General features: G+C 43.1%; 1 protein-coding gene across 1 annotated transcript in view; it reads right to left on the bottom strand.

Annotated features, from left to right (window-relative positions):
* The window catches only part of LYPLAL1 (lysophospholipase like 1), a 42,049-nt gene extending 31,031 nt beyond the window's left edge, over positions 1-11,018 (bottom strand). Inside the window, exons 1-2 of the mRNA XM_050950269.1 lie at positions 10,894-11,018; positions 5,182-5,281 (exon numbers count right to left, since the gene is read on the bottom strand). Of these exons, the coding sequence (XP_050806226.1) occupies positions 5,182-5,281; positions 10,894-10,978 (185 nt within the window). The 5' untranslated portion in view covers positions 10,979-11,018. The remainder of the gene's footprint in view (positions 1-5,181; positions 5,282-10,893) is intronic.
* Between the last annotated feature and the right edge of the window lie 1,052 nt (positions 11,019-12,070).

Genomic DNA, 12,070 nt, shown 5'->3' with positions numbered 1-12,070 from the left:
ATTTACATCGGCCAAACTGGACAGTCGCTACGGAAAAGGATAAACGGACACAAATCTGATATTAGGAATGGCAATATACAAAAACCTGTAGGAGAACACTTCAACCTCCCTGACCACACTATAGCAGACCTTAAGGTGGCCATCCTGCAGCAAAAAAACTTCAGGACCAGACTTCAGAGAGAAACTGCTGAGCTTCAGTTCATCTGCAAATTTGACACCATCAGCTCAGGATTAAACAAAGACTGTGAATGGCTTGCCAATTACAAAACCAGTTTCTCCTCCCTTGGTTTTCACACCTCAACTGCTAGAACAGGGCCTCATCCTCCCTGATTGAACTACCTCATTATGTCTAGCTTGCCTGCATATATATACCTGCCCCTGGAAATTTCAACTACATGCATCTGACGAAGTGAGTATTCACCCATGAAAGCTCATGCTCCAAAACGTCTGTTAGTTTATAAGGTGCCACAGGACTCTTTGCTTCTTCATTCAAATGACTTTTATATTTAATCATCTTCTGATATCAACATGTCTATTGACACCTGAAGCCAGAAAGCAGTTTAGGCCCACAGTACCTCAAATGAAATACCATTGTATCTTCTGGGGTAAGGTTGTACAAGGAAGTTGCTGTCCATGTTAAACCTGTTCTAGGGACGGAAGGCCTTCAGGGTGGTTAATCTAATTCCTTATATGTACATATATGGAAATAATTCTGGTATATTTTAAAGTAAAACAAATTTTAAAATTATACTTTGTTTTTAGCAATTGAGAGCCAGCCATATTATACAGACTTTTTTTTTTTTTTTTTTTAAAGCAGGCAACTCAGATATTTGAAGGCAGTCAGCTTCCATTACAGAAGTGTAATAATAATAATAAAAAAAGATAATCTTTCTCCGGGATTTTTAAACCTTCTATAGAATAACAAAGTTAGACCCCTTCTACAGACTGGCTAAAAACAATTATAAAACTGATATAATTTATTTAGCATCTTATTGCTTTCATCCCTATTATATAAGGCTTTTCCCTGAAGAGTTTTACTCTTGGGGGAATTCTACCACTGTGCAGCAGAAAATTCCCCCCACCCTGCAGATTCTCTTTACTTTCCGCAGAAAATGGTTTCTGTGGGGAAGCAAAGAGAAGCTGCATCAGTGCTCACTCACCCTTTCCCGGCAGCTCGGACATGTCTATTTGGGCAGCCGAGAGAGTGGAAAATCACTGGGGGGAGGGAGGTCTGGGGATGCCTCCCCTTCCACCTCCCCCTTCCCTTCCTTGCACAGAGCTGCAGGTGCTGGGTTAGATCAACCCCCAGAAACTTCGCCGGCTGCAGAAGCTCTACACAGTGTGTGTGTGGGAGGGGCGGGGTGAGAGGCTCAGTGGGGGGCTGGCTGGGGGCGGGGGGGCTGGATGCACAGGAGTTGGGCGGACAGGGGGAGCAGTTCCCTGTACAGTGATTCCTCCCCCCTCATCTGTGCACCCAGAGCCCCCTGCACTCAGAACCCCCCCCCACTGAGCCCACTGAACTTCCACCCGGCTAAGCCTCACCCCCCGCATCAGGAGCCCGCCGCACCCAGAACCCCTCCCCAAGCCCCCACTCTGCTGAGCCTCACCCCCTGCATCAGGAGCTCTCACACCCAGACCCCCACCCCACTGAACCCCACCAGCTGCACCTGAGCCTCCCACCAAGTCCCACTCCCCTAGCCTTCCCGCCCCTAAGACCTAAGCACCTTCGCTAGGACTCCCCTGCAGAGTCCCATTCCCCCTGCACCTAGTACCCAGCACTGAGCACCTGTGCATTCAGACTCCTCCCCATACTCAGACTCCCCACAAGCTGCCTACACCCAGACTGTGCCACACAGAACCCTGGTATTCTTGAGGGAATTCTGTGCCAAAAAATTTAAAAAATTAAAATTTGCAAAGTTCTGCAAAATAACACAGTAACACAACAACAGTGTAATCACATCATCTTCAATTATTTTGGTAATTTATTTCAAAATACTTGTCAGCAAACAATTGAAAATGGTGTGATTGTGTTATTTTAAACAAATACAATACACAGATTTTTGCAGGATTTTAAAATATTTTGCGCAGAATTTTCAATTTTTTGGTGCAGAATTCCCTAAGGAGTAGAATTTGCCTTGTATCATTCCTCAATCAACACTAAATCATTTTATATTTTAAAACCTAACCAAGCAGGATGAATATGTTTTTAGGATTTTATTCTGGAGTATGTTCTTTGGTTGCTCTAAAGGAGCTCAGTCTCTGATAGTTAGAGTTAAGGGTGATAGGGGTGAGTTAAGCCCCAGTATCTCCTATAGGAAATAGGAAGGGAAAAAACAATTATTTCAGTGCTGGAATAAAACAAATTTAAAAAAAAATTCCATGACAGCATGATAAAAATTATACCAGTTCTACTCCTTGTCAGGTCCCTTAAAAATTCAGGCAACATTTATAGGCATGCCTAACTTCTGAAGCTTCTTTTTGCTTTTAATCATTTGGGTCAAAACTGCCAATAAGCATTATGCTCTGATGCACAACTGTGGATTGCTAACCTGCACAGAACTACATGGATGTCAACAGAGCTCCACTCAGACACAACCATCCCCTCACAGGTTATCAACCACAGCATCAGGACCTTAGTATACTTGGACACGTACTATCGGATAATTTAAGGCCTGATTTTCAGAGGTACTGAAAACCTTAACTGATGCTCAGTACTACCAAAAAAAAATGTAATTAATTAAAAAAAATCAGGCCATATATTTAGGTTCCTAAATATGGATGGAGGAGCCTAACATTTGTCACTCCAATTTGATATTTTTGGCCCTGATTTTTCTTTTCTATGGAAAGAGGGAAAAGAAACCATTACAGACTTTACAAAGTGTATAACATGCATTAGATTTAAACACTAAAATAACTTTTGCTTGGCCAATATAGGTTTTTGTTGTTATTTACATTGCAACCAGTAAAGCATACTTTTACAAACTTCCTTTGTTTGTACATAGCTCCAAACGGTGGCAAGCATTACTGTACTTAAGTGCATCTGTTTTATTTCACTGTGTCAGTTAATGGTGCTTAACAGGAACAAGGGGGCTGTAAAGCAATATTCTATAATGTACTTCTCAGTTACCAATCAAAGACAAATGCACTACAGGTATTTTTCTCTGGATACATCCCTTTCACACAAGGAGAACAAGATGGAAAAATCATGCTAAAAGCTGCAAAGTTGAATCAAATCATGCTTGACCTCAGTTTGCTTTGGAAAAGAATAAGGAAAGTAAACTTGACTGAAACAGGGCAACTATTTATTCATACCTTTTACATTACAATCTAGAATCTTTCTTTACATGTCATCTTTATTGATACCTTTCAAGTTGTGTGCAAGTAAAAAATAGCTCCTTGGAAAATCATAACATGTACTGATTAATCATGTATAATGTTACCTATAGCTGTAGTTATCTACAAAAATAAAATAATAGGTCAAGATTGTGGCTTTGGACATGCTGGAATGGGAAAGTGGAGCTTTAGTGGCCAAATAGATGTGGCCTGAGGCATTTTGCCCACCTACGACACACATAGAAAGGCTGAAGGAAGAACATTACAGAAGTTAATTCTAGCAAACCTGCATCTACTGCCAATATTCATGCAGAGGACGGAGCCTTTTGGGCCCCACGGATAACACTAGCTGCACACTTAGCCTAGTTGTCAAGGGAGCAGTATGTTGTTTGAATAAAATCATGCCCATAGTGGAGCTATGAACTACCTCCCTTAAATCCCTCCATAAAACACAATTCTTCCACAAAGATTTTCAGCAATGGCCTGTGCAAGTTTTCTCCACAACTCCGAGTTGCTCTCATCCATGGACAATGAGTCAGTTATGTTGCATGCATAATAACTAGACTGTAAACTCCTTGGGTCAAGGACTGTTTCTATATAGATATGTGATGAGCCAAACAAAATCTTGACTGTCTTTTTGTCCTGTGTTTGTCCAGAACCTAGCACAATGGGATACTGGCCCATGATTAGAGTTCCTAGGAGGTGCTACCATAATACAAATTATTATTATTAATACTTGTTTTTGTACCACCTGAACCAATTCAATGAAAACTCTCTCAAACTTCTGGTCCTTGAAAGTCTACATGAGACGTCACAAACCCCACCCCATATACATATTTAGGACAAAAGCTTTCAAACATTGGTACCTAAAATTCATACCTCAATCCATATTTAGGCCCAAAAAATACTCACACATAGGCTTCAGTCTCACTGACTTCAATGGAAATGCTTTCCTGAATCAGGTCATCAGATACTCAGATAAGTGGCCTGATTTTTCAGAGGTGTTTGGCTTATCTCTGAAAATCAAGCCATTTATTTGGATAGTTAAATATGGATTTAAATGCCTAGCTTTAGGCAGTCAAGACTGAACATGCTGGCTCTGGCTTGTAAGCTCCTCAGGGCAAATACCATTAGCTCCCTCTATTTCCTGTATATTTACACTCCGAAGCACATTGTGGCACTTTACTGTGACGAAACAAATAATAATGGGGTTTGCAAATGCAGGCACCTGTGATGAGGAAGCTGGACTCAATTTTTATTGATTCTGTGTCCATTTATTCTAAATTAAAAACCAAAGCAACCTTGTGATTGAAATGTTTTACTTTCCAATGCTGTCACCAATAGCTGAAGATGATGCTTTCATTGCTCCTAACTATATATTTACTACACAGGAAATTCTCCTACCAGTCACACAGGACTATTGTTCGTCAGAACCAAAGTGTGATATTACGTATAGCGAAGTGTTTGGTTAGTTCTGGTAATAGATTTATGGGAACAATTATAGGTATGGAGGTAGTCTAGAGTATGATTTAATAAAACATGGTTATAACATGTCAGAGAAAAATCTCTATCTATATTATTCTTGTGAATAATTCAATTGTAATGCGGACAGGGCTTTAATGTGAATTGGAAGAGTATGTCCTACATAAAATTTCATGCATTTAAAAATAGGGTCCTCTGGTTGCAAAGCATTATTGAGCTTCAAGTATCAACAAAAAAAAAGTACAGAAAGAATTGCAAAAACAAAGCATTACCTATACCCAAAGGTATAAGAATATTTTCACAACAATGATTTTGTCAGAAGATTAGAGGAATTTGGTCTTAATAGTAAAAAGCATTGCACAATACCTGGCAGGAGCTGTTGGATAAATTACTTTTATATGCTGGAAAACCAAATCCCGATTCAGAATTTGTTTGATCCATGCTCTTACTCCTGGGCCAGTGTCACCTGCATAATACAAACACACAGGAAATGATATTCCATGTATTTATAGGTAGCACCATATAATGCCAAAAATGTTTATACCTGAAATTCACTTCATTTACAAACTCAATCCTGCAAGCTGCTCAGCAACTTCTAAAAGTACTAAGAACCCTCAACCTTCTTTGAAAACAGGAAGTACTCAACACCTCTTTGATCACACTCTTAAAGGGGCTACATACTATTGCTTTTATAAACATTTTGCTACAGCACTACTGCCATTGATTTCCCAATTGGCCACAAAAATCTTGTGTCCTCCTTATAACCTAGACAATTATCCACTAATAGTAAAGTGATAAAAAAACCCACAGGGGAATGCAAGAAAATTCAAAGTAAAAAAAAACAAACCAAAAAGCTTCTCAGTTGGTGTCCTCATTTAAAAAATGCATCTTATTATTTTCATTTTTTAAACATTACAAAGGTTTAAATGAACAGTCCTCAGAATGTAGTTGAAAATAACAACAGTATAATTAAATGTGATGTTTTTATTAGAAATAGACTAACTAAAATCTCAGATCCAAATTCCCCTGAACTCTTGGTAAAAAGGAGTTCAAAATATGAACCTAGATCCAAACATCTGGCTCCTAGAATTATGACAGGCTGATCAAAATCCTAAATCCAAACCAGTCCGTTTCTTAGAGTTGGCTGAGATCAGGGTCTGAATTTTGTAGCTCCGGCCAACATCCAACAACAGTTTAGTCCGTGATCCTACAAACAGGTCCACATGTGTGGATCCTTGCAGATTCAATGTTTTCAAAGTGCCTTACAAACATCAAACATTCATTTTTTCCTCCTTTAAAGCTCTTATCTTCAGTGAACATCTGCAGTGTTCTCAATGAATAACTCGAGTTTTGCCCCTAACCTATCCAACTCTCATCCAAACACACAAAAATGTCTAACTTGAGTTAAGTGTTTCTTTAAATTGGAGCCAGCTGACCAGTCAGGGAAGTGGGATGAAGCTCTAGGGGTACTGACACTCCAGCAAATAAAGCAATGGAGAAGCAGCATCTTGAGTTACAGAAACTGATCAGTGGCTAATCCAATCACTCTGTGCTACTTATCCATATCACTGTGTACTTGAAGTATTGTTTTACAGTCTAGTCATCCTCAATGGAACCAGGCTAACCTGAGTGAGATAACTCCAGTGTATTCACTCAAGGTAACTGTTGCAGTGAAGACAAGCCCTTGCGTGGAAAAGGCTTTTTATTGCTTTAGGTTTCAACAAAGAAAGCTCCCGAGACACTATTTACAAAATAAAATGTAAATAAATACTACTGAGATTATGCTTCAGTTAATGAATGGAAGGCAAAAGGACCCTGTCCTGCCACTGCTTACTGCCAAGCACAAAATGTACTAGAATAGCCCTATTTATGTCAAATCACAAATAACTCACAGTAGTAAGTGCTAGCCTCAATAGTAAGTCTTTCCAGGATTGGGCCCAAAAATTGTACACTGTTTATTTTGGATTTGCCGTTTAAAAAAAAATCTATATACAAATTAAAGACATAACTAGGAACCCATTGTGGATTTACTCCTGCAAACATGCTCATGAGTAACTTTAATCTTGTGACTAGTTTAGGCTGGAATCAAAGCAAATCTAGTTTTCAATAGTCAAATTTGGAAGAGATGGGTTTTCTAAGATGCACTAAGATGCACTAGAGATGGGTTTTCTAAGATGCACAAACTTTTAAAAGCTTGAAAATAAAATTCCTTTCCCTACAAATACCTGTCCTTCATTAGAGAACATAAGCCTTGATTCTGCAAATCAAAATTAGGCGTCCATGCTTATAAGCATTTGCAGGATTGGGGCCATAGATCTTTATATGTTTTCTTTGTGATACAGGAGACATCATCATTATCTCCCCTTTCTCTAGTGACATTTCAGCTTTGAGTGTCAGCAGGAGCATGCATAAAGCTGGGAATCAGGGCTTGTACACACTACCACTTATGTCAGTATAACTTAGGGCTTGTCTACATCACAAAGTTGCAGCGCTGGTGAGGGGGTTACAGCGCTGCAACTTAGGAGGTGTACACATCTGCAGGGCATCACCAGCGCTGCAACTCCCTGTTTGCAGCGCTGGCCGTACTCCCGTTTTGTCTCGGGTGTAGAGGATCCAGCGCTGGTAATCAAGTGTAGACACTTACCAGCGCTTTTCTTGACCTTCGTGGAATAAGCAGGTATCCCAGCATACCTGAGGAAGCCTCTGGTAATCAAGCAGGTCTCCTTCCCCGGTTTGCTCTCGCGTTCCCCGAACCCCGACCAAGCAGGTCTCCTTCCCTGCGGTTTGCAGGGTGGTTCGGGGAACGCGAGAGCAAACCGCGGCGAAGCTGGTCTCCTTCCCCGGTTTGCTCTCCCGTTCCCCGAACCCCCGAGCAAGCAGGTCTCCTTCCCTGCGGTTTGCTGGGTGGTTCAGGGAACGCGAGAGCAAACTGCGGCGAAGCTGGTCTCCTTCCCCGGTTTGCTCTCGCGTTCCCCGAACAAGCAGGTCTCCTTCCCTGCGGTTTGCAGGGTGGTTCGGGGAACGCGAGAGCAAACCGCGGCAAAGCTGGTCTCCTTCCCCGGTTTGCTCTCGCGTTCCCCGAATCCCCGAGCAAGCAGGTCTCCCTCCCTGCGGTTTGCTCTCGCGTTCCCTGAACCCCGAGCAAGCAGGTCTCCTTCCCTGCGGTTTGCAGGGGGGTTCGGGGAACACGAGAGCAAACTGCGGCGAAGCTGGTCTCCTTCCCCGGTTTGCTCTCGCGTTCCCCGAACCCCCGAGCAAGCAGGTCTCCTTCCCTGCAACCCCCCTGGAAACCGCAGGGAAGGAGACCTGCTTGCTCGGGGGTTCGGGGAACGCGAGAGCAAACCGCGGGCAAGCTGGTCTCCTTCCCCGGTTTGCTCTCGCGTTCCCCGAACCCCCCTTGAAGCCGCCCAACAGCGCTGCAGTGTGGCCACATCTAACACCACTTGCAGCGCTGGTTGCTGTAAGTGTGGCCACTCTGCAGCGCTGGCCCTATACAGCTGTACTAATACAGCTGTAACAACCAGCGCTGCAAAATTGTAGATGTAGACATACCCTTATTTTGGTCAGGGGTGTGAATAAGCTTCAGTTCCCCGAGCGGCTTAAGTTACACCGACCTAAGCTCCAGTGTGGACAGCACTATGTTGGCAGGAGAACACAGCTACTGCCTCTTGCAAACATGGTTTTATTATGCTGACGGGAGAGCTCTCTCCCATCGGCATAGAGCATCTTCTAATGTAGACTAGCGGCTACCGTGCTTCAAGTCTGTTCGAAGAGCTTGCAGAAGACTTGTTAGTTAAGAGACTTTGACCCTCACATACCAACTGTCATCATTGCCCTAACAATGTCATAATTACCAGGGCTCCCATTTGGATGCAACTAATTTCTGTTATGTAAAAAGCACACATCAAAAAGGGCTGGACTTCAGACATTTTTACATACTATTTTAACACTATCTTGTCTTCTGAACAGTACTATGAAGAATGAATAATGCACAACCAATTCAGTTTCAGGGACCTATTTCAAAGCCTGTAGCTAAAATCAGCTAGCTGTGGTACCGATTGCTACCTTTTCCTTTTAAAATAAAAACACAAGTTTTAATTTCCCTTTCCACCATGAGTGGCCAAACTTCTCCGACCCTCCATGTCTCTCTCAGACACATACACAGAGTTGAGTATCTGTCTACAAAATGATTACAGATTTAAGGCCTGACTCCAGACCACTGCTCTTCTTGCTGAACTACTATGTTGCTTGATGCTAACGCTGGATTTACTGCATGGGGAGTTCCCTGCTACCTTCCCATTCATTCTGGGGTCAACTCGTCATCTTATTACAATTAACTGGTGGCAACCGTTAAGAAAAAAAAAATGGATTCATGGGATTGCCACTCAGCTGTTGCTTTGTCCGGAGGACATCAATGCAGTGTAACATGCCAGCCCATAATGGGCTACCCTTGCTTTGGAACCCACTCTGCAGAACTGTTAAATAAAACCAGATAAAAGAGCACTCTTACTTTTCCTTACAGCTCCATTGTAAATATTATGAATAGAGTTATAACAAAAATGAAAAATTGTACAGTTCTTAAACCATTTGTGGAATCAACTTCTAACCATAATCTTCCCCCACTTCTACAAAATAAGAGGAAATTATTTCCTTCAGCATTAAAGTATTAGAGTTAACAGGAGAAGCTGAGCATATTGTATTAACTCCCCTTCATCTGTATGCTTTGCGAAATCAAAACAGTTTTGACAGTCCTGGTTTAATAAACTAAATTCAAACTGGATTATAAAAATAAAAACACATATGAATACTTTGTCAAATCAAATATAAACATCATGCTTATACACATATCAGTAAAAAAAACTTTAAGAGATCTAATTCAAGCACTGACAGATGCCTGTAGACACAACAGAATGAAGTCCTAAAGCCTTACTCCAGCAAATACTTATGCATACCCTTAATTAATTAGAGACAGTCAATTTCAAGATTACACTTCCACTTGATGTTATTTTTTTTAACCTAATGTTGTTACAAACAACACCTGAAATGACTATAACTTATAATGGAGGAAATTATTTTTTCGGTTTGTTCACTCTGTGCAATTAAAAAGCATTTTTGTATAGTCAGTTTAAACATTTCACCTGTCTGGTCAGGTAGGAACTGGGTTGGGGATTTCAGAAGCATTTACATGATACAGGAGCACCCGTCCCACTGATTTAGGGACTTTTGAAAATGTTACCCCGTTCCTGTAAACTTTTTGTGCACATAATTTTTTACTTATGAAGGTGATCCCCTGCATGAATTCAGTTATCCATATACTTAAGCCTTGTCTAGCCTAGGATAAATATTATATTTGCTAACACATGCTGAACTGGTCAAGTTAAAGCTGAGGAGGAGCCTCAGCTTTATGTATATATATTAAAATACATCCCACCTTGTCTACACTAGACTTTTAAAATGCATCAGTTAGGATGTTAGCTACCGCACTTTTTATCCTAGTCTAGACATGGCCTAAGTGTTTGCAGGATTTGTAGCCTTAGTTTCCCTGTTATTTGTGTGCAGACTGCAGCAGGGGAGAGAGAAAAACATTTTTGAAAGGGGAGGAAATTGTGTGCGTAAAACCACAAAAACTAGCATGGGAATTTGGGAGCAGATACAGAACCTCAAACTCATTTTAACTCAGTTTTTTAAATTGTCTAGATTTCAAACTGACAAGAGTCCCTCTACTGCCCCTATTGCCATTTTACAGGTGGAGAATGAGGCATGGTGAGGTCAGGGGTCTGATTTTGAGCCCTTACTCACTGGAGCCATGTCATTAAAGGTAGGAGTGCCACTCACATCAGCAAAGCCCTGAGCCTCCAGCCTAAATTCAAGATGGTCCGTACTTCTGCACTAACCACTGCCGGACAACACACCGCTAAGGCCCAAACTCAGCCACCTCCCTGCAGATAGGGCAGGGCCCCGAGGCTCGCCCCAGCCCAGCGGCCCCCACCCATGCAGAGTGGGGCAGGGTCCCCGGGCTGGCCCCAGCCTAGCGCCCCCCCGCAAGTGCCTGGGGACACAGCGCCTTGAGGCCTGCACCTGAGCCGTGCAGCAGGATCACCGAGGCGCGGTGCCTGCCCGCCGGGGACACAACGCTCCGCTGCAGCGCGGCGCTGCCCGCCATGGCCGCGGCTCCCCTCTGCCAAGCGCAGGGCGGGCCCAGCTTCCCGTCCCGCGCCGGCGCGGCTCGCTAGCTCGCTCGCTGTCTATCTCCGCCCCGCGTGGAGGTGGGGCGGCCGCGCGCCAGGCTGCGGGTTGTAGGTGAGGCGCGCGCCGGGCTGTGGGAGGCTTGAGGCTGCTCTCCCCTTCCCAGGAGCTTCCCTAAACAGCCCTCCTCCCCCCACCACCACCCCAAGGCGAGTGTGGCCCAGGCAGGGCTGTGCCAGCTTTGCTTCTCGCCATCAGTTCTGGTTTGATCTGAGCTGCAGCTGCATAGGCACCAGTGCCCCTGGGCCCCTCCATACCTTGCCTAGTCACGTAGGGGTGCCATCTCCGTAGTACAGAAAAAAAACACCGGCCATCTGGGATGAGCCTGACCCATAAAACTGGAGAGCTGACAGTGGGTACTGAGCATCCTTACTGCTATCCCAGCCAGGCTAGCTGCTTCCAATAAAGTGGCAATCCTAGCCTAGGGTGGGCATATAATCCGATCCTTTGGATCCCCACCTGCGCCCTTGTGACTCACTTGCAATAATGGGTTTTGTTATGAAGCCAGTTTCCCAAGGGAGCAGAGATCAGGGCAGGCATCCGCTGCAGTGAGCTGCTGGAAGGGGAGTTGGTTGGAAAATTCCAAAGGGGGGGGGGAATTGCAAGAAAAGGGACAGATTTTTCACAGAAATGTCATTTTTTAAATCATCTGTAGCTGCCACTGTGTGGTTTTAAAAAATGGGGTTGTGGAAAAAAGTACAAGTGGTAGGAAGTGAAGAAATGGCAAAGGGACTGTGAGAAGTAGCAGTGCTATCACCACAAGTCCTAGAAGATTAAACGCTAAAGATTCTCATTTTCTCACTAACAGGCACAGAAAGAGAGCACTGATCCTGCATCCCTGGCTGACCATTGAATTTTTTTTTCTTTCTACTTTGAAAAACCCCCCAAAAACAAAACAGGAAATGAGAACCACACTGAACTTTGTTACTGTCATTTTGGATATTTCCCAAGCCCCCTACAAAATAAAGTTTCATGTTGCAAAACAGGTCCCAAAGATCAGCACAGACAT

This window comes from Gopherus flavomarginatus, chromosome 4 (assembly GCF_025201925.1).
Source record: "Gopherus flavomarginatus isolate rGopFla2 chromosome 4, rGopFla2.mat.asm, whole genome shotgun sequence".
Taxonomy (NCBI): domain Eukaryota; kingdom Metazoa; phylum Chordata; order Testudines; family Testudinidae; genus Gopherus; species Gopherus flavomarginatus.
The sequence above is the reverse complement of the archived record's forward strand: the minus strand, read 5'-3'. Positions and strand labels throughout refer to the sequence as shown.